Source organism: Ursus americanus, chromosome 22, assembly GCF_024610735.1.
Source record: "Ursus americanus isolate L20-20 chromosome 22, mUrsAme1.1.p, whole genome shotgun sequence".
NCBI lineage: Eukaryota > Metazoa > Chordata > Mammalia > Carnivora > Ursidae > Ursus > Ursus americanus.
The window spans coordinates 26,147,242-26,173,286 of record NC_142148.1 but is presented as its reverse complement, the minus strand read 5'-3'; the positions used below and the strand labels follow the sequence as shown (position 1 = coordinate 26,173,286).

The 26,045-nt window shown below is 46.8% G+C and overlaps 2 protein-coding genes, 1 non-coding gene and 1 pseudogene across 3 annotated transcripts; 3 read left to right on the top strand and 1 right to left on the bottom strand.

Annotated features, from left to right (window-relative positions):
- Positions 1-1,787: 1,787 nt before the first annotated feature.
- Positions 1,788-2,343, top strand: LOC123800444 (small ubiquitin-related modifier 2 pseudogene; annotated as a pseudogene).
- A 2,332-nt stretch (positions 2,344-4,675) lies between these two features.
- On the top strand, positions 4,676-11,954 carry DEFB123 (defensin beta 123). Its single transcript, XM_045807326.2, has 2 exons — positions 4,676-4,994; positions 11,327-11,954. The coding sequence occupies exons 1-2, from the start codon at positions 4,937-4,939 to the stop codon at positions 11,470-11,472; spliced, it is 204 nt and encodes a 67-aa protein (XP_045663282.1). The 5' UTR covers positions 4,676-4,936; the 3' UTR covers positions 11,473-11,954.
- A 5,122-nt stretch (positions 11,955-17,076) lies between these two features.
- LOC123801006 (U6 spliceosomal RNA) lies at positions 17,077-17,183 on the top strand. Its single transcript, XR_006782081.2, has one exon. It is a non-coding gene; the product is annotated as a U6 spliceosomal RNA (small nuclear RNA).
- A 4,926-nt stretch (positions 17,184-22,109) lies between these two features.
- Positions 22,110-25,252, bottom strand: DEFB124 (defensin beta 124). Its single transcript, XM_045810126.2, has 2 exons — positions 25,195-25,252; positions 22,110-22,258 (listed from the first exon to the last, which is right to left on the bottom strand). Exons 1-2 carry the CDS (start codon positions 25,250-25,252, stop codon positions 22,110-22,112), a joined length of 207 nt encoding a protein of 68 aa, XP_045666082.2.
- Positions 25,253-26,045: the final 793 nt, after the last annotated feature.

Genomic DNA, 26,045 nt, shown 5'->3' with positions numbered 1-26,045 from the left:
TCTTCCTCTCTCACTCGCCTGCTGTGTTCCCTCTCTCGCTGGCTGTCTCTCTGTCACATAAATAAATAAAATCTTTAAAAAAAGAGTCGGGTGCTTAAACAATGGAGCCACCCAGGCACCCCAACACAGGCCTCTGTATGTTCTCTTAGGGGCACAGCATCCACTGTCTGGTGCCCCTCCTCGTAGGTCAGAGTCCCCCATCTGCAAAGCATCTCCTCAGATCTCAGGTGTACCTGTAGGAGCTAGAAAGTTCCTTTCCCTCAAGGTCTAGGTCCCGACCCTGTGGGGCTCTTGTCCAAGCTAATACTCCCAACCTCCTCCTTGTAGTCCCTCAACCCTTGGGACTGGAGCTGCTTCCAGCAATTACTATTTTTGTGTCACTTCAACATCCTCTCTCCCTTTGTCAGTTCTCAAATACCTGTTTAGCCAATTCTTTCTATCCAGTCCTCTTGGTTGAAATATCTGGCAGTTTCCGCTTCCCTGAATGAAGTTGACTACTGTAAATAATAACGGGGTTAGAACAACAACAGTGTTTATCACAGCACTGCTTACAATGCCAACAATTAGAAGCAAACTAGACGTCCCCACAGAGGGCTGGGGAAGTAAATTGTGTGCAGCGTGTGGTACCGGATGGGCCGAAAGAGGAGTCCATGACGTTTCCCGAGGAAAGTGGGTCCAACGCACCCTCACTGAGTCTAGTTACTATTGTTCATATGAAGGGCTTCGTTCACGCTCAAACCATCCTGATGGGACACCCTCTACAGAAGAGGGCTTCCTGCCAAGGCAAAAAGTTCCCAGAAGCAGGAGTTGGAAGAATCATAAGAAGTCAGCCAGGGAGCTCACCATCACTTTGGGGAACAATATAGACTATGCCTCCGAAACACCCACAAAGGAGCCCCACGAAGAAGCCAGCACTGGATGCCCACCGTGACTGAGAAGGGATTGCTCATCTGTCCTTGAGGAACTTGGAAGTCCTGGGACAACCTCACAGGTGGGAATGGACGGAACAGCAGCTGACCGGCCTCAACTCTCCACTGCCCTCGACGGAGGGCCCGGGCCAGTGCCCCCCACCCGGCTGGGGACGGGAGACACCCTCCTACCACAGCCTCGGCGCCCCGCTCGGCAACAGCTTCAGCAGCCCCCCGCCGCTCGGAAAGGAAATCTCCACCGCCAGAGTTGTCCCAGGGAACCATCTATCTGGTTTCTCAACAAATACCTGATCCTGTCCTTTCACTTTTGTCTGGAATGCAATGTCTGGAACAAACCATACGTGTCATCTCTGGTAACCTGATTGGAGAGAGTGGCCGTATTTTGAGGAGTCCCAGGAGGCTGGCACTCCCATGTCTGTGGTAAAGACCAGGCTGCCTGCCCGTGACTCTTAGTGGTCTCATCGTCATCTTTAGGTGCCACATGGGCTCCCAGGCCTTCCCCCAGTGCACCTGTGGTGGCTGGCAGATGCTGCCTCTGACAACACCAGCACCCCCCACCAAGGTGGTGTTGGAGACCCAGGTAAACGTTTTAAGGATGGCACCCCTGCCTGAGTATCTTTCTGGAAAAGCTATACACAGCCACTCGTTACCACTACCAACAGCAGCCCACAGTCTCTTCTCACAGTTGGCTTCGAAGACTCTCGATGCTGTGTCCAGCCACAATGACATTCACTCAGCCTTAGAGGTTTCTGTGTCGTCCACAGCACGCCAGGCTCCCACTTTCAGCTTGCTCAGCATTAACGCTTAGTACGTCTTCTTGCAATACCTATTCAAGCTTTTAAAGAAGCAGCAGAAATGTTCTCTTTTTTGACAACTTCTTTGGCTGGAGTGCGAGATGGGGGCAGATGGGCTAGGGCATGCAATACTTTTTTCTTTTTCATGTCTTCAGTGTCCAAAAGAAAGCGAGTGCATACATTACAAGTTGGCGTGCCTGCCACGCGCACGCGCCCTCTGCCTCCACCGCCGCCGCCGCCTTGTCCTTCTGCGGCTCCCGGTGCGGCTTGGGTGCTCGATCGGTGAGGACCTGGGGCCTCTTTGGGGAAGCGACCCTTGAGTTGACTCCGGCGCCCGCTATGGCTGAGGAAAAGCCCAAGGAAGGAGTGAAGACTGAGAACAACGATCCTATGAACTTGAAGGTGGCGGGGCAGGATGGTTCTGCGGTGCAGAAGGCAACACGCCACTTAGTAAACTCATGAAAGCCGGTTGTCCACGGCGGGGCTTGTCAATGGGGCAGATCAGATTCCGATTTCATGGGCAGCCAATCCACGAAACAGACACACCTGCACAGCTGGAAATGGAGGATGAAGATACCCCTGATGTGTTCCAGCAGCAGACAGGTGTCTACTAAGAAGGGAACCCGTTACTTTACTCCAGAACTTTGTTTCTACAGACCGAGAAGACATTCTCAACGAGAAAACCGCAACTTGGTTCCACCACATCCTGACTACTGCGATACAGTTTTCTCGATTCTTTCATTTGCCCCTTCCCCACTCCTTATGGTACATACAGTAACCATGTGCGTGCCTATTGCATTTTCATTAACTAAATGGCCAACGGTACGTTTTGGTCGACACCAAGTGGAGATGGGATGGGGAAAATACTGCGTCCATGAAAATACCCCTCTCTCCATTCGTGGCGTGTTCATTCAGCTCTTATCTTTTTATTTCAGTAAGTTATTTTTCTCTCACTGTTTAACAATAAAAGAACAACATAAAAATCCTTGCATCCCTTGTCTGATTGGGGAATTTTAATGTTTTTCCTTCATCATTGTAAAACCAAGGACAATGTTATAAAGTTTTTGTACGTAGTTGTTACATGTAAGGCAATGTCTTTAAGTAGGGATAAATTACTCTAAAAAAAAATGAATCCTAGATAGTCTCCCCTTCAAGTCAAACGTCTTGTTTAGATAAACTTCTTGCTTTAAAAAAAAAAAAAAGTTTGCGTACCTAAATGGCCTGTAGCAGATTTTGTTTTTCTTTAGAAAAGGAGAAGGAACAAGGGCACAGATGTTTCCACTGGGGCAGAAACAACAATGTTCCTTGTTCATGGTCATAAACACCTAAAGATACATTAGTGTCTTAGCAATAATAAACTTGATATGATGATGTAGCCATTTCCTAGAACTGCCATGACAAAGGACCACAACCTGGGTGACTTAAAATAACAGAAATTTTCTTTTTTTTTCCCTAAGATTTGTAATGTATATGTTTGAGAGAGAGAGAGAGAGCACAAGGCAGGTGAGTGGCAGGAGAGGGAGAAGCAGACTCCCTGCTGAGCAGGGAGCCCAACACGGGGCTTGATCCCAGGACCTCAGGATCATGACCTGAGCCTAAGGCAGACACTTAACCGACTGAGTTTAATTCTTATAAGAAATTCCTTGGCCCATAATACCGATGACAGTTCTGCTGTTGCCCAGACCGAACCTCAAGGAACACATCGTTAAAAGAGATGAGCCTCCTTAATGGAAGCGAACACGACAATGGGGGATTTCTAGGCTTTAGGCACTGAGTCCTTCCTCCCCACTGTCTCCTCTTCAACATCAAGGTTTTAGAAGGAGTTGTTTAGGGGGCTCTGGGTGGCGCCGTTGACTGGGCCACCAACTCTTGGTTTCCGCTCAAGTGGTCATTTCTGGTCCTGATCTGGGAGTCCTGGGATCCCGCCCCATGTCATTGAACCCCACAATGGACTCCGAACACAGCAGGGAATCTGCTTGCGACTGTCTCCCTCTCTCCCTCTGCGTCTCCCCACCACGATCGCTCGATCTCTCTCTCTCTCAAATAAATAATCTTTTTTTAAAACAAAGTTGTTTATACATCCTGACCTCCTTATTTCTCCTATTTTTCAGTCTTCAACCTCCTCATTCTGTTGCCCCTACAGAAATAGTTTTGGAGTCGTTTTGTCTTTAAATCCTATATATGCTTTTACACCCTTGACGTCTGTACAAGTAGCGTCCAGTCAGGAAATGGAAGCCACACAGGATATTAATTTTTTTTAAGATTTTTTATTTATTTGACAGAGACAGCCAGCAAGAGAGGGAACACAGCAGGGGGAGTGGGAGAGGAAGAAGCAGGCTCATAGCGGAGGAGCCTGATGTGGGGCTCGATCCTGGAACGCCGGGATCACGCCCCCAGCCGGAGGCAGCCGCCTAACGACTGCGCTATCCCGGTGCCCCCACACAGGATATTTAATTCAGGGAATTGGTCACACGTTGTTGGAAGACTGAAAGAGCAAGAGGACCCTGAAAACAGAATAGTTACTACAGGAACGAAAGGGAGACAAGGGGCTTTCCAGGCCTGGGCGTTCAGAGGAGGGACCTCAACAGCTGGTTCCTGGATCTCTGGGGAGGGGCTCAGCGCGGGGTCCCGAAGACGTGCCCCCGGGGGTCAGGTGCATGGCGCCGTTGGCACTGGGACCCCGCGGGGCGGGGGCGCGGACAGGCTGGTGCTGGGAGCTTCATCTCACCACCGTTTTCCCGGTTTCCCTCCAGTCACATCATGTTTCTCACTTTCAACCCCAACGTAAGCCTCAGGGCGGACTTCCTCTGCCTGGGACGCCAGGTTGGGCTCACCCGCAGGTGCTGGTACCTTCTGGGTGAAGTCTCCCCGGCCCTTCTGCGTTCCACGTGCGTGGCGCCCCCTGGCGGTCGCTCGGTGCAGGCAGCTTAGAGTGGGTGGAAGGACCTTGGACCGGGGTGCCTGCCCCCACCTCCCACCCCACCCCACCACGGCTGCCCAAATGACCACAGGAGGCGGGCCAGCTCGGAGTGGGTGGCTGCAGACCCTGGGCTCCGGCAGCGTGGGGGCCAAAGCCGTGGGCGGCTGAGGGCACGTGAGGCTGACATCGTTCCGGCTGAACAAAGGGACCTCCAGCCGGGGAGGCCGGAGCCCTGCCCCATTCGCTTTGCCGTCGCCTCGGACTTGCAGCCTCACCTTGGGCCACTTCCAGCCATGAAGCTCCTTTTGCTGACTCTGGCTGCACTGCTGCTCTTGTCCCAGCTCACACCAGGTAACCTGGACCTCTTCCGGGAGGGGCAGGGTGTGGAAACCGAGGCCTGGTCCCGGAATCCAGGCCGGGAGGGTGGGCTGCCGGGCCTCGGGAGCTCGCCTTTTGGAAGCACGTAGAAGAGGCGGCCTCGCCCGCAGCAGGTGCCAGAGCTGAGCTGCCCCCCACGACATCAGAGCTTCTGGCTCAGCCACCCGGTCCATCTCTGCTCTCTCGGGAAGCAGATGCAGGTGGCCTTGCGCGGGAGAAAGAACGGAAGGGGAAGCAGGAAGAAGAGGGCAGGCGTCGACCTTTTACAAAATAGTCCCCGGAATGATCTAGGCTTTGTAAAGATCACATACACCGTTGCTGCCTCAGTGCCAGACGCTGAGTGGGAGGCCAGGACCACAGAGACGAATGACAATGGCACTGGGGGACACAATAAAGGCATGTACAACCCAGAGTGACATGAGCTGTGACACAGGGAGTCTAGGGATCTGAGCTGCCCATGGAAGGGACCATCCCACCCTGAGAGCCAGGAGAGTCCTCCTGACCGGGATACCCTGAGTCCTGAGAAGTACGTGGAGATTAGAAGGGGAAGGAGAAGAGAAGGAAGTAGGAAGGGCGTCCCAGGCAGAAATCAGCTCATGCAAAGAAATGTCCAGCTGTGGGAGAGAGCGTGGCGCCTTCAGAAAACTGGCGCACAATTGAGTGAGTTAGGGGCATGGCGAAAGGGAAACTGAGGAAGCATTCAAGGTCCAGGTCTTGATGGGCCTTGACTACCAGGTGAGGGAGCCATGGGAAGGCTAACCGGCTTCGGGCCGTGGTCAGACTTGCCCATCCCACCGCCCGCAGCCTCGCTCTCCGTTCCTCCTGCTCGGCTGGCTGAAGCTTCTGCCCACACCAGGGCTTTCACCTAACATTCCCGCAGGGTCAGAATGCGTGAATTTCCTCCACCAAGCTGACCTCAGCCCTTGTATCTGCCTGGGGCAGATGCCTGACCCACCACTCACCACAGGGTAGAACGCGGGTCAGAATGCCCCCCCACTTGCTAACTGCGTGACCTCCAGCAAGGGGCTCTGAGGCTCGGCGTGTCAGTTTCCTCGTCTCGACCTGCTACAACAATAGCGTTTGTAGTGGTATCCGATGGAGAGAAGACAAGGAACACAGGGAAATGGGGGTGTGCAAAACCACACATCTTTATTTTATATGATTTTCACTAGTTCCCTGGAAATTTATTATACTAAAATAATAAAAACACTCATCATCTGTGTGGTTACTCAGTGGGACAGTTTATATAAGAAAGACAGAATGAATGCTTGGTGATTTTCCTGTATGTATGAACCTGCAAGATAACGATTTCTTTTTCTATCATCCCCCAAATGTGACAAAATAGTTTTTAATATATTTGATGAATTTTCATTCATTGCAATCTTTATTAGTGCGGAAATTCAAATTGTCCCATCTTTGGCTTGTGGTAGCCTTATTTTACATATATCCCTGCTAGTCTGGGATCGTTTCCTTGCGATAAGGTCCAGCTTACAGACACCGCAAGAGACGCACTTGCGGTCTGACGGAGTTAGACATATCAGCTTGGCACAGCAAAGGAGGGAACCGTGGGGCAAAAGAAGGAACAGATAAGGTTTTATAGGCTTAAGGAGAGGGACAGAGTTTAGGTAAAATGTAAATGAAGTTATGTGTTTTGTTTCAAGTTTTTATTTAAACTGTAGTTAACTTACAGTGTAATATTAGTTTCAGGAGTAGAATTTAGTGATTCATCACTTACTTACAACACCCAGTGCTCATCACAAGTGCCCTCCGTAATGCCCATTACCCAGTTAGCCCGTCTCCCCCACCAACCCTCCAGCAACCCTCACTTTGTTCTCTATAGTTAAAAGTCTCTTATGGTTTGTTTCCCTCTCTCTCTCTCTTTTTTTCCATCCCCTGTGTTCATCTGTTTTGTTTCCTAAATTCCACTTAGGAGCGAAATCATATGGTGTGTGTCTTTCTCTGTGAAGCAATGCTGGATAGACTTCATGCGTAAAGGGATTAACACCAGGCCAAGGCTGAGAAATGGATTCAGGGTTCCATTTCCATGGAAAGTACAAAATTAAGAGCGATGTGGAACTTCGTATCTCAAACCCCTTCTCTGACACTCCGTCCTTGGCTCTGAAATCAAGGATACTTTTCTGTATTGAAAGACTGGCTCCTCAGAAAAGGATGTAATGTTCCAGTCCTGCCCATATGATTTTAATACAAAGTTTCAGAAAGATGTGACTTAAGATTTTGTCCTTTTGTGAAGTGACAAAAGGAGGTTCACTGGTTCATAAGTGGTTATCTGGTGTGACAAGATATTCAAGGCTCATCTTGTACAATTCCTGCCCCAGATCTTGAGATCCCCATTTCTTCGAGAAACGCTGATTTTTTTTTTTTAAGTAGGAAAATGGTATTTCACAACCGTGATCTAGGTGCTAGAGATAGTCCTACAGATTAGTCCTCCATTCCACATCATTTTAGTAGACCGAGCTGGGTGGGAAAATGAACACATTGAATACGTATAAAATACCTCATGAATTCATATGAATACTTCCTATTCAAAGTGACCTTGATTAGACATGATAGGACATGGGAATATCCAGGAAAAGCCACCAGAAGCAAACTCATGGGTCCCAGAGGTCAGACTATATTGATCACTCAACAAATACTTTGGTTTGCTTTGGTTGCTTACGCGGATATATTCACACACACACACACACACACACACACACACACACCAGGAAGGTTTCTGAGAAATGCAAATGTGGCAGAGGCATTACCAGCAATTCCACATGTGGCTCCTTCAGACGGCAGGATGATGTCCAATGCCAGTTGGTGATGGACAATGGTTTTCTGGAACTCCTAGAATTGGCAAAAGACTATGGTAGTATTTTTAGTGACATTGTCAGCAGCTCCGATGACTTCACGAATGATCACGTGGAAAACTCAGGAGCTGCACTGAACTTCTCCAGTGCCCTCAGGACTGTTTCTCTAGAAATTGCCATAGCATAAAAGCTACTCCCAAGGCTAGTAAGCCCATCTAGCTTGATTCCAAGTTTTTCAGCTTCTTCACGCAATTCTTTTCATCACCACGTGAGACCACTGAGTTCCAGAGGAAGCATTCGACTCCCGAAAAGGGAATAAATTGTTCCAACTTAATCCAATTGTACAGAAAGAAGAGGAAAAAGAGGCAAGATATCGTGGCCTTCCACAATTTGCTGAGGGGGGGAGAAAACAGTAAACTTTGGACCCACAAACAAATGATGAGTCACTTGGGCTCTTCAGGGCCTTCTGTCAGTTTAGCAAGTTTTAATTTTAACTTACGGTGAGTTCTGTGTTTTCTGAGGGTTGAGAATGATAAGGATGGCATGATTTTTTGCAAAATTGCCATTCCTTAATTAAAGCCCCAGTAAAAAGAGCACCTCAGTCATGACAAAGGCAGATAGGCTTTCCCAAATAGGAAAGACAAACGACAATTGTTTTTAGTCACAAGAAACACAGTTGCTTTCTGGCAAGGAGAAGCATCTAGCCCTCCACAGAAAAGACAGATGGTAGTGAGTACAGATTCCAATCCTTGAGATTTAGCGAGCTGGATAGAGTCCCTGAGACAGTGGGTCCTTTTCGTGTCCCACTTTTACTGTTTTTCCAAGGGTTACAAGGCTGGCAAGTGGGACATACGCTGGAGCTACCCTCACTGATTGGTTAAAACTTCTCCACCAGTGTTGTCTTAGAACAGGTTATAAGTCGGGGCGCCTGGGTGGCACAGCGGTTAAGCGTCTGCCTTTGGCTCAGGGCGTGATCCCGGAGTCCTGGGATTGAGCCCCACATCAGGCTCCTCCGCTGGGACCCTGCTTCTTCCCCTCCCACTCCCCCTGCCTGTGTTCCCTCTCTCGCTGGCCATCTCTCCCTCTGTCAAATAAATTAATTAAAACTCTTAAAAAAAAAAAAAGAATAGGTTATAAGTTTTCCGGGCACCAGTTTCTGGGCTCAGTCAGTGGAGCACGTGATTCTCAATGGGACTGTGAGTTCAAGTCCCACGTTGGGTGTAGAGATTTCTTTAAAAAAGGAAGAAGGAGAGTTTATAGTTTTTCTTTGCTGTGATGGGTCGAATTTTCTACCAAGCTCCATTTCCGACGGTCCAGAAACACCAGTTAGCCATCTTAGTGTCTCCATAACACATCAGATTTCTCTCAGTATATTTTTCCAGAACCTAGTTCTTGTGATGGCAGTTTGCTCAAGGTTCAAAAGAAGTTTTAAAGGATAATTAAAAAAAAAACAAACTCCTGGCCCGTATATATATGTATATATATATATATATATATATATATATATATATATATACATATGAACATGTGTTAAAGACTTTATTTAACTCATAATGAGAGAGCAAGGCAGATTTTATAACTGGATCAAAGCATAAATAGAAACTGGCTTTGTTCCCCCCCCCAGTGCAGGGGAGGAGAAGGAGTATACAACAGAATATACTTGCGAATGCAGAGAAATAATCATTTTTGCCCTACTGTTATTTCTCAACAGCTCATTGAGTTGTTGTCTAACCAAAATCAGGTAACTCTGAAGACTGCGATCTCCCCGGACCAAGGACTATTGATACTACCGGCGATTATAGACCTTCCGGCGCTATAAGGAGAGGGACAGAGTTTGGGGGTTTGTTTGGGGTTAGTCGATCTTCGTCGCGGCTGTCCTATGCATTGTAGGGTATTTAGCGGAACCCTTGGCCTCTCCCGACTCATTGACAATAGCACCTCTCCCCAGTTGCAGTAACTAAAAATGTCTTCACACATTTCATTGCCAAACATCCTCTCAGGAGCGAAATCACCCCCGTTGAGAACCCCAGCTCCAGAAGATGCCGTTTTCCACTGAAGCACGAATTTCCCCTGAGAGTCTCCCCTGTGTTGGTCAAAAGATCATCTCAAAGAAAGCTTACTCCTGATCATAAAATAAACCTGGTCAAAACCTACAGCAGAAAGAAGGAAATAATAAAGATTACAAATTCATGAAACTTACAATTAACTTGCAAATTAATGAAATAGAGAATAGTCATGGCTTGAAACTGCCCCCCCCCCAAATGGTTTAACACACGCAACTAGAGCTTCCAGGCTTCATTCGGCTGCCCGAGCCCCTGAGGACCTGAGTCAGAGCAGGCTTGGGCCTTTTCAGAACAGAGAAGGGTACAGGTCCTTGTTTGGCTCAGTAGAGAACTTCGTCTTTAACTGCTCCAAAACTTGTGGTTGGAATACCACAGCTGTCCCGGATTCGTGTGCCTCTGGGTTGAGGCCACGGGTGCCATCCCACCCCCAAAACTGTCAGAACACTTCTTTAGGGAGCTGTGTTTGCAGACCTTGCAATTTGTTGATTGGCCAAGATTCCGGGACAGGAAAGGCACCAAAAACAATATGGATGGGCTGTTGCCGAGGGGCTCCAGGGGAGGGGAGAAGAGGGGTTACTCTTTGATGAGTCTAAGAGTCCCAGTCTTACAAGATGAAAAGAGTTAGGCGGGTGGCTGCTGCTGATGGCTGTCTACACACAAGCCGAATGCATTTAACACCCCCGAGCTGCGCACTTAAAAATGGTTAAGATGGTAAATTTTACGTTACGTGTATTTCACTACAATTAATGAAAATAACTAAGTACAGCCACCTTCTTAATGATAGGCCTTGGCGAAAACAAAACAAAACAAAAATAAAATTATGAAGAAAGTGATGGAACATTAACCAAAAACAAAAACAAAAAGGAACCAGTATGGATGAACCTTGAAAACACGGTAAATGAAAGAAGCCAGACACAAAAGGCCACATATTATATCATTCCATTGGCATAAAATATCCACAGTAGGCAAATCTATAGAGAGGAGGGCAAATTGGTGATCGCCCAGGGCTGGGGAGACAAGTGCAGGATTTCTTTTTGGGACGATTAGAAAGTTCTGGAACTAGATGGCGTTGATGGTTGCACAACATGGTGAGTGTACTTAATACCCCTGAACTGTGCACTTTAAAATGCTTGAGGGGCGCCCGGCTGGCTCAGTCGGAGGAGCATGCTATCTTGATCTCAGGGTCATGGGTTTGAGCCCCACATTGGGTGTGGAGATTACGTAAATAAATAAACTTTAAAAAACTAAAATGCTTGAACTAGTAAGTTTTATGTTCTTCGTATTTTACCACGGTTTTTAAAAAGGGAAGGATAGAAAAAGGAACCCAACAGTCAAAGGCAAGGGAGACTGAGGGCCCTCTCTCACACCTGCTTTAATATGTCTTCTCAGGGCTGACACTGAGACTCCATTCTTCTTTCTTTTTTTGCGTCAGGAGGCACCCAAAAATGCTGGAATCTTCACGGCAGATGCCGCCAGAAATGCTCCAGGAGAGAAAGGGTCTATATTTACTGCACAAATAATAAACTGTGCTGTGTGAAGCCCAAGTTCCAGCCAAGAGAACAGCTATGGCCATTTTAAGTTCTTTGAAGCCTGAAGCCATGAAAATGCAGACGGAGCTGCCCTGAGTCTGAGTCCAGGGGATTCCTAAATTCTATCAATAAACACGCGTGGCTGATCTCTGTGTGCGCCTCTGAGCCTACCCCAGCAGTTCTCAGGAAATCCCCTTTCAGGAGACACCAAAATATTTTCATAATAATAATAAGACAGTATTTGCCTTTTTCAGTCTCACTGTCTCACAAGTGTGCTGTGGAATCTTCTGGAATCTATGTGGGATATGATGATATCATTGTTCCGTCAGCTAATGAAAAGTATGATTATGTATCCTTATGTTTCTAGAATTCTTTAAGGTAGCAGACTTACAGCATGAGGGGGTTCATTTTCAGAGATTAACTCAGGTTGTTCTCGGTAATTCTATTGTGCTCTTAGTAGCCATCATTAGTTACATTATTAATCTCTGTAACCTCGTGATCATCTAATAATAAATCACTACTTTGAAATTCTCCAATTTTCCTTTGTACCTGCGTGCGAGCCCACGGAGAACCGAGAACACTCTGTCATCTTGGTTTGCAAAGTTATATTAACAGCCAGTACCGACTGGCCAACAGAGAAAAGGCTATGCTCTCCCTGAGTGAAGGCAACACTTACTCTACACTCTGTAGTTCTTTTAAATACAATTTCTAGCACACAATTGAAAAATATTAGAAGACATTCACAGAGGAAGGAAAATAGGATCCATAACCAAGAATGAAAATTGTCAACAGCAGCAAATCCAAACATGGCACAGGTGTCAGAATTCACAGACAACTTTAAGGGGTGCCTGGGTGGCACAGCGGTTAAGCGTCTGCCTTCGGCTCAGGGCGTGATCCTGGCGTTATGGGATCGAGCCCCACATCAGGCTCCTCCGCTATGAGACTGCTTCTTCCTCTCCCACTCCCTCTGCTTGTGTTCCCTCTCTCGCTGGCTGTCTCTATCTCTGTCGAATAAATAAATAAAATCTTTAAAAAAAAGAATTTACAGACAACTTTAAAATAACTATTATAAATATGTTAAAGAAATTAGAGGGAAAGATTGAAAGGATGAGTAATTTAATCTAATACACAGGAAAATACAGGTTTTTTTTCTTTTTTTTTTAAGATTTTATTTATTTATTTGACAGAGATAGAGACAGCCAGCGAGAGAGGGAACACAAGCAGGGGGAGTGGGAGAGGAAGAAGCAGGCTCCCAGCGGAGAAGCCCGAAGCGGGGCTAGATCCCGGAATGCCGGGATCACACCCTGAGCCGAGGGCAGACCCCTAACGACTGCGCCACCCAGGCGCCCCAAGAAAATACAGTTTTTCTATTGCTGCATAACAAATCACTCCAAACTTAATGGATTAAAATAGCTATTCATTCATTCTCAGATTTCTGTATGTGAATTGAGCGGTTCTCATATTCTCACCTGGGGTCACCCATATGACTGCATCTCTGTCCATGTGACCTTTCCGTTTCAAGGAAGTTAACCTTGGCTTCTTACATAGATAGCTCGGTCTAAGAGGGTAAGTCCCAATATGCAGGGCTTTCAAACTTCTTTTATCATGCTTTCTTAAATCCCATTGGCCAAAGCAATATTTGCTTTTTAATTTAAATTTTAGTTAGTTAATATACAGCACAATATTGGTTTCAGGAGTAGAATTCAGTGATTCAGCACCTACATATAATACCCGGTACTCACCACAAGTGCCCTCCTTAATGCCCAACCCCATGTAGCCCATCCCCCCAACCTCCCCTCCATCAACCCTCAGTTTGTTCTCTCTCATTAAGAGTCTCTTATGGTTTGTTTCCCTCTCTCCTTTTTTTCCTTCCCCCTTCCCATATGTTCTCTGTTTTCTTTTTTAATTCCACATGAGTAAGATCATAAAGTATTTGTCTTTCTCTGACTTATTTCACTTAGCATAATACTCTAACTCCATCCACGTCATTGCAAATGGCAAGTTTTCATTGTTTTTGATGGCTGAGTAAATTCCATTGTGTATATACACAATATTCCATAAATACAATTTATGTATTTAAGTGGAGGGCTGTCTGCTTTTCCTCCAATCTCTTTTACTTATTCATAGCTTCTGCTTCCTCAAACTATGCTTTACTCTACCCCGCCTCCCACCACCCACCCACCCCCCTTCCAACTTGACTTTCTTTTTAAGATTTTATTTGTTTATTTGAGAAAGAGAGCATGTGCACAAGTGGGGGGAAGGACAGGGGAGGAGAGAGAAGCAGACCCCCCACTGAGCAGGGAGTCCAACATGGGACTCGATCCCAGGACCCTGAGATCATGACCTGAGCTGACTACAGAGCTTAAATGACTGAGCCACTCAGGCGCCCCCAACTTGCCTTTACTAAGGCATCTTTTCAGCTTCCACTCCAATTATAAACTGCTTATTCTCTGTATTTCCCAATTCTGTTCCCAATTTCTTGAAACAGAATCTGACTGATGCAGTTCATATTGTCCCCACCCACCTCGTAGGTCACTGGCTAGCCTATAGGATTAGGTTGGCTTGGGGAGGTGCCCCCCTCTTGTCCAATCAAATGTGTCTGCAGCATGGGGGAGAGTGGTCTCCTGGTCTGCATATGACTGTCACGAAGTCAAGGCTGTGAGCAGGGCTGCAAGAGTGGATATGGCTGGGTCAGGCAGTGTTCCCTGTATTCACATTTCCGTGTATCCCTGCTCTAAACTTCTGTAGGGAGCAATAGGTCTGTTCTTGCTTTGTGAAACACCAGCCCCTACGTTTAGGGAGAAATAGGCATCAATGAAACGTGGATCTTTCTGGTGGAATTCTGAGGAAGGGAACCTAGGCCCCTCTCTCTATCCCCTCATGAGGTCCCACTAATCTATTGGTGAGGGCTCGATATTCCCAGAGTCCTATTAGATGCAATGCTCCTTTTTATAATACTTTGCAGTGCCCCCTTTCTGCCCTAAAATAAAATTCATAAATATCGCAACCTATCTACTCACATAATTGCAAGAAAAAAAAATCTAATTAAGCCCTAACTATAATATAAAGGAGAAAAGAGACTATTTTAGAATAATATGCATTTTGATGTGTAAATACACTCAAAGACATAATGAAAAACGTCAGATCTGTTACCTATACATAGCACGAGCGCAAGGGCTACAAGCGCGGACTCAGACGCATGCGCCATATGCACCGTTCAAATACCACCCCAAGAGTTTGCTCTCTGTATCCCGACTTTCCAAAATGGTAAACAGCTTGGGTAAAGTTCTAACCAAAACAAAGTATAATCATTTCTTGATTTACACAGTAGTTTCATTCCAGGAAAATTCAATATGAAAACAAAACAAAACAAAACAAAACAAAACAAAACAAAACAAAAAACCTGCAAAACAGCCTTACAGTCTGGGCTCAGAGAATTATAAATGGGTTTCTCACCTGCATGAATGTCTAGCAGGATATTTGAATTTTGTTTGGGAAATGGATCGATACTTCATTTTTCAGGTCAGTCACACACATTGCATGCCATCTTGCATCCCGGGTCCCCAGCCTACTAAAATTCAGTAAAGACTCCATTAATTTTGACTATCAAAAGAGAAAGAAAAAGGCCTCCAGCAAATTCCAAAAATCACCCCTAGAGGGCAGTGTCTTCCCGTTGAGAATCATCCATCTGCCGTTAAGAGTCCTTTCCCGTGTGTCTCTGTGGGATGAATGGAGCTGCATCAGAAGCACAGATAACTTACCCAAGTTTAAGCGTGCTCAGAAGAGGCAAAGGGAGAAACGGGTTGTTTCAGGGTTTGGGGTTTTTTTTTCAATTTTTTTCTTACTTTTTTTTTTTTTTTTGAATTTTTATTTTTTTGAGAGAAAGAGAGCTCGTCCCCTTGCATGTAGGGGGAGGGGCAGAGGGAGATAATCCTCAAGCTGAGTCCCTGCTGAGGGCAGAGCTTGACACGGGCGCATTTCAAGACACCGAGATCGTGACCCTGAGATCATGACCTGAGCCACAGCCAAGAGTCGGACATTGTTAACCAACTGAACCACCCAGGCGCACCCCTTCTTACTTTTTAAATCAAAGCTTTGCCTTTCTGAACGTGGTATAGAGTCATTCCGTGTGTACAGCTTTGTATATGGCTTCTTTGCCTAACATAATGTTTTTGAGATTAACTCATGTTGTGCGTATCAGCATATTGTTATTGTTGTTTACTATTTATTGTTGTTAGTATTGTACAGCATGGATGGAATTCAATCTATCCAGTCCCTTGCTGGACATTTGGGTTGTTTCCAGTTATGGGATATTAGAAATAAAGCTGCTATAAACATTAATAGAGAAGTCTCTATATATACACGTATTTCTATTTAATTTTATAAGTAACTCATAAAAGTTACTTATCAACTGTTCTTCCAAAGGGGTTGTCCATGTTACATTCCCATCAGCAAGGAATTAGCATTCCGGTTGCTCCATAGCTTCACCAACACTCACTTTGGTCCATTTTCTTTATTTTAATCATTCTGGTGGGTGTGCAATGGTATCCCACTATGGTTTTAATTTGCATTTCCCTAATGTCTAATGATTTTGAACATCTTTTCATGGGCTTATTGGCCATTTGTATACCTACTTTTGGAAAATTTCTAAAATACTTGCCCACTATATTGTTAGATTGTCTTTTGCTTGCTGGTTTATAGGAGCTCTTCACATACTCTGGAAATGAGTCCTTTGTCTAATATATGTATTGCAAATATGAGCAATAGTAGTCCAAATAAACCGGAAGAATCCTTCTTGGAGCCAGTGGCTGTGTGCATGAGAGATGGGGACTGCCTCGATTCCCCTGCACACAGCAATGAAGGCATCCCACTGTGTTATGGGATTCCACTCTGGAGAGATACTTCTTTTTCATAGAAATGGCCCATCATTAAAAGGTACTACATAGAAAATATAGTCCACGGTATCGTAATAGCACTGCATGGTAACAGATGAAAGTTACACTTGTTGTACACCTGAAACTAATGTAACATTGTGTATCAACTATACCCCAATGAAAATACAAATAATAAGAGGTGTCTGGCTGGTTCAGTCCGTGAAGCAGGAAGCAGCGTGTGACTCTCGATCTCAGGATTGTGGGTTTGAGTCCCATATAGGGGTAGAGATTACTTAAAAAAAATAAAATCTTTTATAAATAAACAAAATACATTTTAAAAAAATAAGTCTATTTTTCAATTAAAAAAAGAGAAGAAAGGAAATAGCCCGTACACATAACCGATAACTTCCTTTGTATCACCAGAGAAGCCTGATGTGTTCCACTGATGGAAGAAAGCTCACTCTGTACGTCAGTCTCCAGAAAGGTGCCTTCCTGAGCCCTTGTCAAGGATCATTTGGGCCACACGTGATTGTTGCCCGGCTCTCAGACTTCGAGGTAGCCCTGGTACAATAAGCAATTCCACTCAACACTCTGCCATGGAAAAGCCAGGTGGGGAAGGGAGCAGGGAGTCACCAAATCCTACCCCGAACCCCCTACACTACCTGCCTTCATCACCCCCTTGTTCTCTTCCTTTCTTGTAAGCCCGAAGGGATCCACCCGCCCCTGGAACAAAAACTCCTCTAATCTCTAATAGAAGAATTTCTATGAAAATGTATATAGTGTTCGCTTTGGTAGCACATCTACTAGAATTGGAACGATACAGAGGAGATTGGCATGGCCCCTGCACAAGGGTGATGTACAAATTTGTGAAGTGTGCCCTATTTTTTGCCCAGTGTCGGGCTCCCTGCTCGGGAGCCTGCTTCTCCCTCTCCCTCTGGCCCTCCCCCCAGCTCGGGCACCCACTCTGCCTCTCTTTCTCTCTATCTAAAATGGATAAATAAGGGGCGCCTGGATGGCTTAGTCGTTAAGCGTCTGCCTTCGGCTCAGGGCGTGATCCCAGCGTCCTGGGATCAAGTCCCGCATCAGGCTCCCTGCTCCACTGGGAGCCTGCTTCTTCCTCTCCCACTCCCCCTGCTTGTGTTCCCTCTCTCGCTGGCTGTTTCTCTCTCTGTCAAATAAATAAATAAAATCTTTAAAAAATAAAAATAAAATGGATAAATAAAATCTTTTTTAAAGTGTATATATATATGAATATAATACATATTATATATTATACATTAATATTATATATATGAATAGTATATACACGTATATAATCGTATACACACACACACACAGGTTTGTAACTTTTAAAAAATATACAGGTATCTCTATCTTGAGAAAATATGTAACAAAAGCTAATGGGGGGAGGCGCCTGGCTGGCTCAGTTAGGGGGACACGTGACCCTTGATCTCAGGGTTGTGAGTTCAAACCCCACATTGGGTGTAGAGATTGCTTAAAAATAAAATCTTTAAGGGCGCCTAGGTGGCTCAGTCGGGGAAGCATCTGACTCCTGATTTTGGTTCAGGTCATGATCTCAGGGATTAAGATTCTCCCTCTCTCTCTCTCTCTCTGCTCCTTTCCCCTGCTCATGCTCTCTCTCTCTTAAATAAATAAATAAATCTTAAAAACATAAAATAAAAACAAAATCTTTTTTTAAAAAGCTAACAGAGTTTATGAGAGCGGTAAATATTTTGAAGCGCATCCATGCTTTATTTTCCTACAATCTGTTCTAACCATTCTACTCAAGTAATAAAAATTGGAAAATTTTAAAGAAGTTTTGGGAGGCATTTTAGTGCTAAAAATCTTGTTTTGGAAGACTAGCTAAGCACATATGGAAATGCTCATGATACATTGGTAAGTAAAAAACAAAACAAAACAAAGACCAAAAAAACCAGGACACCAAAAAGTATGTGCAGTTTTATTCCTTCTTATTTGCAAATCACATCTGACATATATTTTATTTGTGGATATTTATGTGTAGTGAAAATGCTGATGATGTTTGCTTTCTTATCTGTGGTTCTGTTTTCCAAGTTCTCTCCAATGAACATATATTACTTTTACAATTAGAAAAAAAAATGTTATTTTAAAAACACAAGTCAGGGTGAGTCTGGAAGATCAAATCAAGTGTCAGAGGACCAGAGTGGAGTCCCAGCACCACCATTTACTGGATGTATGACCTGGACAACTTGCTTCACTAAAAGCATCAGCTGCCTTCTAGAAAAGGCGGGGATAATAGTACCATGACTATGAGAATTAAATGAGATGAAGTGTGTAAAGCAGTTGGTCCTTACTAATGACCAACTGGTAGTATTGTTATCACTAGCTCAGCCATTCAGTGACTCTGGGGAATGAATGTTTGTGCTCTGGAGTAGTACTTCTGAATGCCAACACCCAGCAAAAATCCCTTCTCTAGCATTGCCCAGCCCCCTAGCTCACCTTGCATACCTCCAGGACCAGGGAGCTCTCTTCCTCCCAAACCTTCCCCTTCATGATGGCCTGTCCATCGTCCACCATCCAAAATACCAATATGTGGCTATCGTTCTGTCTCGGAAGAAGCCTTGACCTGAAGTCCAAAGATTTAAGTTCAAGTCTCAGCTCTGTGTCTCGGGACCTGTGTGGCTTTGGACAAGTCACTTTCCCTCTCTGAGCTTGGGAGCCTCATCTGTGAAGTACCTTGAGAAACCTTCCACCTAGAATTGTCTCATCTCCTTGGCCTGTTAGGTGTATTCATATGACTTAGGAGATGAGATGTAGGCTTAGACGATGGTCTGTTAGGGTGCGGGGTGGGAAACAGCCCTGCACATGTGAGGTGTGAGCTTCAAAAAAACTGTCCAGACTGTTGGGTCTTGGTTCAGCCCCCAGAAGGGTGATGGCTGCCTCCAGCACGACGCTCTGAGGGCAACATGGCATTGCTTTTGGAGTATTCCTGCCAAAAATGCATGACTGAATACATTCAGTCATGAGGAAACATGAGACAAACCCAAACTGAGGGCAGTTCCACAAAATAACTGGCCTGGGCTCCTCAAAGACGTCAACGTCACGACCGCGGAAGGACTGCTCCGGGTTAAAGGAGATCAACGGAACTCGACAGCTGAGCGGACTATGTGATCCCGAGGTTTTGTTTTACTAGAAAGGACCTATTTGGAAGAGCTGGTAAAAGGTGAACAAGATCTGAAGATTAGACAATAGAATTTTGTCATGCGAATGTCCTGAGTTTTATCATTACACTGTGGTCATGTAAGAAATGCCTTTGTTTTTAGGAAAAAACCACTGAAGTATTTAGGCATAAAGGGGTTCATGTCTGATATACAGACAAATACACACACGTATATTTATATTTTTTATAGACACACACACATAGAAGAAATGATGAGGGAGAAGTGGTAAAACGTTAATATGTGGGGAAACTGGGTGAAGGATCTGTGGGAATTCTTTGCATTGTTCTTGCAGATTTTCTGAAGCCTGAAATGTGTGAAGAAGGCGGCCAGCGGCGCGCCCCTTGCTCAGGGACAGCTTTACCGAGCGCTTACAAAGCCCCCCAGGATCGCATCGGACCCCGCGGCCCCCCGCATTCAGAGCCAGCACCCCCGTTTCACGGAGGAGGTGGTGACTTGCCCTGTTCGCACAGCCTGCGGCCTGGACGGGGCGGAGCTGCGTACGAACTTGAACCCGACTCCTCACTCCTCGAGCTCATCGCCCTCTTCGCGGCAACAAGGTCGCAGACTCCCCCGCACGGTGTCTGGGGCGGAGCCGAGAAAACAGCTTCTTCGCTCTTTGCAGAACACCGCGGAGGGCAGGGGTCAGAGGGCAGAGCTAAACTTAGTTGCCTCCAGTTTAAAATTTGGTCTAATTCAACAACTTAAATATTCTCTTGAGGTTTCTTGAATTCAGAGAGACTCAGTCTCTCTGGTATAATTGCTCAGGCTTCCAGATTCCTTCTCTCCTCCCCGGCTCCTCCCCAATATGACGGCTGTGCTAGGAGTGAGGAGATTCAATGGTCAGCTGCCGGCTGGCGTCTGCTGGGATCTGGATGTCACTGGAAACATCCACTGGCTTTCTAGCCGCAGCTGGTTGCTGGTGAACCAGTCAGGCCTCTTCCTGACTCATCAAGGCCTAGTGGAGATACTGGCTAACAGCACCGCACCGCACAATGGTGGCTCTGGGGTTCTTATCTTGTCCTCTGTCTAGGCTCCCAACACCAAGCCCACCTCATCCCCACCACACTGGGTCCTAAAACAGTCCCACTGGCCATCAGTTCAACGTCTAGATCACCCAGAAACTAAGGGGGGGTACAGAGGCAGGGCTGATACTCCGGGGGGTATGCTTTGTTATTAAATAATTCAGTGCTTCCCTCCTGGTTGGTAAAAAGCTGTTGCCCAAGACCCTTCGGTACGGCCTCCTCCACTCTAGCTGCCTCAGGCACGTTCCCAGGTCCCTCTTGTAGCAGAAACTAAAGGGTTAACACAGCAGCTAGTCTCCAAGACTCTGCCCCAGCCCTGAGGCTCATCGGCCTGTTAAGTATTTTGAATAACACCACTCTTCTTAGCCAGGCCAAGCAGGGTCCTTTCTCTTACTCCAAGACCACCCTGAACTTCTCTGAAAAGTCTCAAAGGACAGTGGATAAGAGCCCCTCTGTACTTGTTGACCGTGCCTGCCCCTTTCTGGGCTCTGCCCCAGGACAAGGCGGGTCAACAGTAGGGGTCTCCCTTCCCCCCTTCCCCCAGCCCCAGGTCCGTCTACTATCCAGGCAAATACCTTCTTCCCAGCCTCCCCGAGACACCACCGGGAGCAGCCGTAGCCATGGGACACAGCTCTGGCGCGTGAGAAGGAGGCAGAAGTCTGCGGAGGGGTTTTCCAGGGACAGTGTTTGCTTTCCTGGTAAAAGTGAAAGTCTAGCTCAATCCAACCCTCCCCCTGCTTCCTGCTTTAAACAATGACATGGTGCCTGAAGTTTTGGTAGCCATATGGGACCCAACAGGATCCCAAGATGTCCACCCTGATGTGGTTGCCGCCTAACCCCAGATAATCCCCTGCAGATTGAGCCACCTCTGTGTTCAGCCAGACCAGTCCTGATGCTGGGTGATTGCAATGTCAGTCTGTCCGCCTACCTCCCTGACTCGGCTCACGTTTTCTCCCTGCCTTCCCTTGCCCACAGTTCCCTGAGCCTGGCCGAGGCCCACTTCTCCTCTCTCTGCTTTCCCTGTGTACGTGAAAACTGCTTTCATGAAATCCTGTGGTCATTTCCACCTGGGCAGGCCCTTGCAATGCTAAAATAGGAGATAAAGGAACCTAGAGAAATCCTGCCACTCTCGAGGGCCTGCCTTTCAAAATGCCAAAGTATATTACCTCTACCATTATTAATCCTCACTATAATTAACTCATTATTATTATTAACTCATATTGTTACGATTAACTCTAACCTCCTTTTTGCATCCCTTCTATAAAGTCCAAATCTCCTAATATTATAATTTATCCCCGTTTTATGGAAGAGAAGACCCAGGATGCTTACGGAGATCGAGTAATTTTTCTGGAGTTGGAGAGAGCAGACAGGATATTATAGGCAGGCTGGAGCCATTTACTGAGGTCATTAATACCCACTCGGCCCGGGCACCTCACCTCCCTCCACCAGCCATCCTTCCATCCCTCCCATACCAGGACCTGGTCCACCCCCACACCCCGCCCGGGGCTGAGCAAACAGCAAGAGGAGACAGGTGGCGGCAGGTGTTTATTGGAGAGCAGGCGTGCCAGCCCCAGGACCCGCTACACATATTTATTCAGGCTTAGAGGCCAGAGGTCTGGCTCCGTAGGCGAGGCAACACAGGGAGGCATCTGGGCACATGTGCATGTAGGTCTCTTGCCTCGAACAGTAAGTCCGGCAGGCGCCCTGGCCCTTCCAGCACCGCTTAAATTCACTTCTCCCTACGCAGAGGAAGACCACAGGTCACAGAGCAGCCCATGGGTTGCAGGTTAGACCGCTGTTCCCAGCTCTGACCGTACATCAAGGCACAGGCCACGGGTCACAGATAAAACCACTGACCCCAAGTTAGGCCACAGGACCCACATCAGAGCCCAGGTCTGGTCTTTTGTTAGCATTCTGGTCATTGGTTGGATGACTGGTCATACAACAGCCCACAGGTGATAACTTAGGCCACAGGACATGAACTCTGACCACAGGTCAAGGGGTTAGACTACATGGAACAGACTAGACCCCTAGTCACAGGTGAGACATCTAGTTACAAATGAGCCCACAGATTCCAGTCCAGGTTAGCCCACAAGTCACAGGTTAGACCACTGGTTATAAATTAAAAATTAATTTCCTTTTTTTGATTTTTTTTTTAATTTATTTAGAGAGCAAGTGAGGGGAGGGGCAGAGGGAGACGGAGAGAGACTCTCAAGCAGACTCCCCACTGAGCTTGCAGCCCGACATGGGGCTCGATGTTACAACCCAGAGATCACGACCTGAGCCAGAATCAAGAGTTAGATGCTTAACCGACTGAGACACCCAGGCGCCCCTAGAAACTAATTTCTTGTCCAGGTTAGCTCACCCCCTGCTCAGGTACACTCTAAGCACTTTTCATCACAACACTGTACAATTATAGTTGGTCTTATTATGATCCCCATAATACAAGATAAGGAAACTGAGGCACGGAAAGGTTAACAAGCTTGCCCAAGATTACAGAGTCATTAAGGAGCATAACCAGGATTCAAACCCAGGTAATTGGGCTTTAAAGTCCACACTCATAACCATGACATAAACTGCATGGCACCCACAGGGACCTGTCTGATGTAAGTGCAGGAATTTCTAGCCAGGGGCCATGGAAAAGTAGGGCTTTGGAGGAACAGGTCCTGTACCCCCTCTAAGGGTCTTCGGTCACAGCATGAGGCATCTCCTTCGTTCATTCATTCAACAAACACGGGACATTGGGAATACCACAATGAACAAGATGGGCCAAGGTCCATGCCCTCAAGGAGCTTCCAGAAGGAAAGGCACTTACAACCCTAGGAAATAAATACAATTAGTAGAGTTGTGGTAAGCGCCCGGAAGGAAACCATCAGGATGTGGTGATGGCCAATTAGGGCAGGTGTGCAAACTTGAGGAGAGAGGCCACTCAGGCAGGCCTGTCTGCTATAGCATTCTTTCTAGACAGGTGACCCAGATAGGCAGAGAGCAGCTGGGGCTGAGTGGGAGGTTGAGGGGAAAGGCTTCCCCCCCTCTCCCTGGATTAAAAGAGATCCCGTGGGGACGCCTGGGTGACTCCATCAGTTGGGCATCTGACTCTTGATTTTTGGCTCAGGTCATGATCCCTGCATCTGGCTCCGGGCTCAGAGGGAAGTCTGCTTGGGGTTCTCTCTCTGCCTCTCCCTCTGCCCCCCATGCTCTCTTGCTCTCTCTCTAAAATAAATAAATAATTCCTTTAAAAAAAAGACAGAGAGAGAGAGATCCCATGGAACCCTCACATGGACCAACCCATGGGTGTTATTCTGCCCTGTCAACCAGCCAACCTTCCATCCCGCCAAGGTAGGGAATCTTAGAATGAGACAGACTAGGCTCAAAATCTCTACACGGCGAAGGATCCACACTCGGAAGAAGGCAGCATGGTGTGAACCCAGCTCAGACCCCCTTTGTCCAAATCCCAGCTCTGCCATTTCCCAGCTGAGTGACCTTGGCCTCAGATTCCTCATTATAACTCCCTTTCAGGGGGCAATCATGCAGGCCTTAATCATTCTAGCACAGTGCCTGGCACATAGTAAATACTCAGTAAATGGAAAGTGAGATTATTGGAATGACAGCGTAGAACGTGGAGCAACGAGGGCTCAGTCATGGCCAAACCTCTCCTTTTATAGATCGAGAAAGGAAGCGACTTATCCCACTTTCCCTAGTCAGGAAGCGGTGAGTTCTGGAACCAGAACCCAAGACCCTGACTCCCAGGTGAGGGCAGTTCCTACGACTACTCCTAACACAGCATCACATTTCGACCTTCCAATGACCCTGAGACCCAGAGTTGCTATTGTCTCCTACGTGATCTGTATCCCCACTGCCCTCATCTCTTCGACTTCATCTTCTCTCCTGGTGCACCCCCACCCCAGCCGCACTGGCCTCCCCACTGCTCCTCAGACACATCGGTCATCCTCCTGCCTCCTGGTGCTTGTGAAGGTCTTAGTATTCTCGCTGTAGGCAGATCTCTGCTCAAACCGACCTTACACAAAATGGTTAAGATACCCGAGACCGACTTCGCAATAGTTCCCTAAAACAAGACTGGTTCAAGTCGACAATTGTTGAGATTGGGTGAAGGTACACGGGGGTTTTTCATACTATTTTTTAATTTACATTGGCGTTTTCTTAAATTAAAAAGGTCTTTTTAAAAAACTTTCATTACATTATTCTCTATGCTTGCATAAATTTACATTTTTCTACAATAAAATGTTTAAAAAAAAAACTCACCTTGTTCCTTATATTATTCTCTCTACTTTCATGTAAATTTCAAGTTGTTCAAAATAATAACTTCAAAAACAACTCACACAGGGCCTCCCCTGACCATCCCCATCAGCTCCCCACCCACCCCCCACATGCACATACCACACCGACCCCTGGTCCTGCTTCTATTCTTCTAAGCACTTATCACCACCTGACATATTATGTGTTTATTTGTTTCTTTCTGTCTAAAACATCAGCACCATGAAAGGATGGGCCTGGTTTTCTTTCCCTGCTGGATCCCCAGCAGTGGTCATGGTGCCGGCTCACAGTAAATATTTTTCAAAAAATATGTGTTGAGTGAACCCCATTTTAAAGATTAAGAAACTGAGGAACAGACTGATTTAGGAAGTTGCCCTAAGGGGCCCAGCAAGTCAGTTACCTGGAGGCAAATGACCCAGGGCCAGGAGAGCCACAATGAGCAGAAGCAGTTGGGTCATGGCCACAGGGCTTCTGCGGAGGTCACTGGCGAGAACACCAGAGGAGCCAGGCATACTGAGCGCTGCTGCCTGCGGCCCAGCCTTTATCAGGCTGCAGATCAAGGCTGGAGTGTGGGCAGCGGGAGACCTGAGTGGGAGGCTGAGGCTCTGTGATCTCAAGGATGTAGCTGGATCCCCGCCAGCTGTGTGGGGAACTGGTCAACCATACAGCCACTGAGCCGCAGAGCTGGGACTGGAAGCTAAGTTGCCTCACTCCCAGACAATGTGCGACAGACCCCAGTCACAGCCTGTCTTGTGGGTAGGAAAGAGATGCCCAAAAGGCCAAACCACAGAAGGAGGCCAGGCGTGAGGGGGTTCAGCGTCTGTCCCGAGCGCTGCGGGGGCTGAGCTAATCTACAAACTGCTGTGGGAGTTGGTCTGAGCTGGACACCTGGACCCCCTCAGCCATGACCATAAACCCCACCCACAGGTACAGCCTGGTCTGCAAGAGCCCACATACAAACCCGCCCCAGTCCCTCAAGACCTCAAAGGAAGCACCCTGCTCAAAGACCCTGGATCCTGGCCCCTTGGATGGCCAAAATCGCCGGTTCCCTACAGCCAACTGCCCTACTCCACCAGGATCACAGTGTGTCTCTCCTCCAAGGGCCTAGGAAGATTTTTTTTTTTAAGCCATGGTCAGTGATGGAAAGGGACAGTTGGCTGAGAGGCAGAATCCTGAGTCGCAGACCCAGATAAGCGTCAGTGTGGTGACGGGATTAAATGAGCTAATAATCCAGGCGAAGTGCTCAAATCA

Coding starts and splice junctions, on each gene's coding strand:
- DEFB124 (XM_045810126.2), bottom strand. CDS start 25,252: ATGACCCAACTGCTTCTGCTCATTGTGGCTCTCCTGGCCCTGGGTCAT. Junction 22,259..25,194: donor CCTGGGTCATTTGCCTCCAG/GTAACTGACTTG, acceptor TCCTCTGCGTAG/GGAGAAGTGAATTTAAGCGG.
- DEFB123 (XM_045807326.2), top strand. CDS start 4,937: ATGAAGCTCCTTTTGCTGACTCTGGCTGCACTGCTGCTCTTGTCCCAG. Junction 4,995..11,326: donor CTTGTCCCAGCTCACACCAG/GTAACCTGGACC, acceptor TTTTTGCGTCAG/GAGGCACCCAAAAATGCTGG.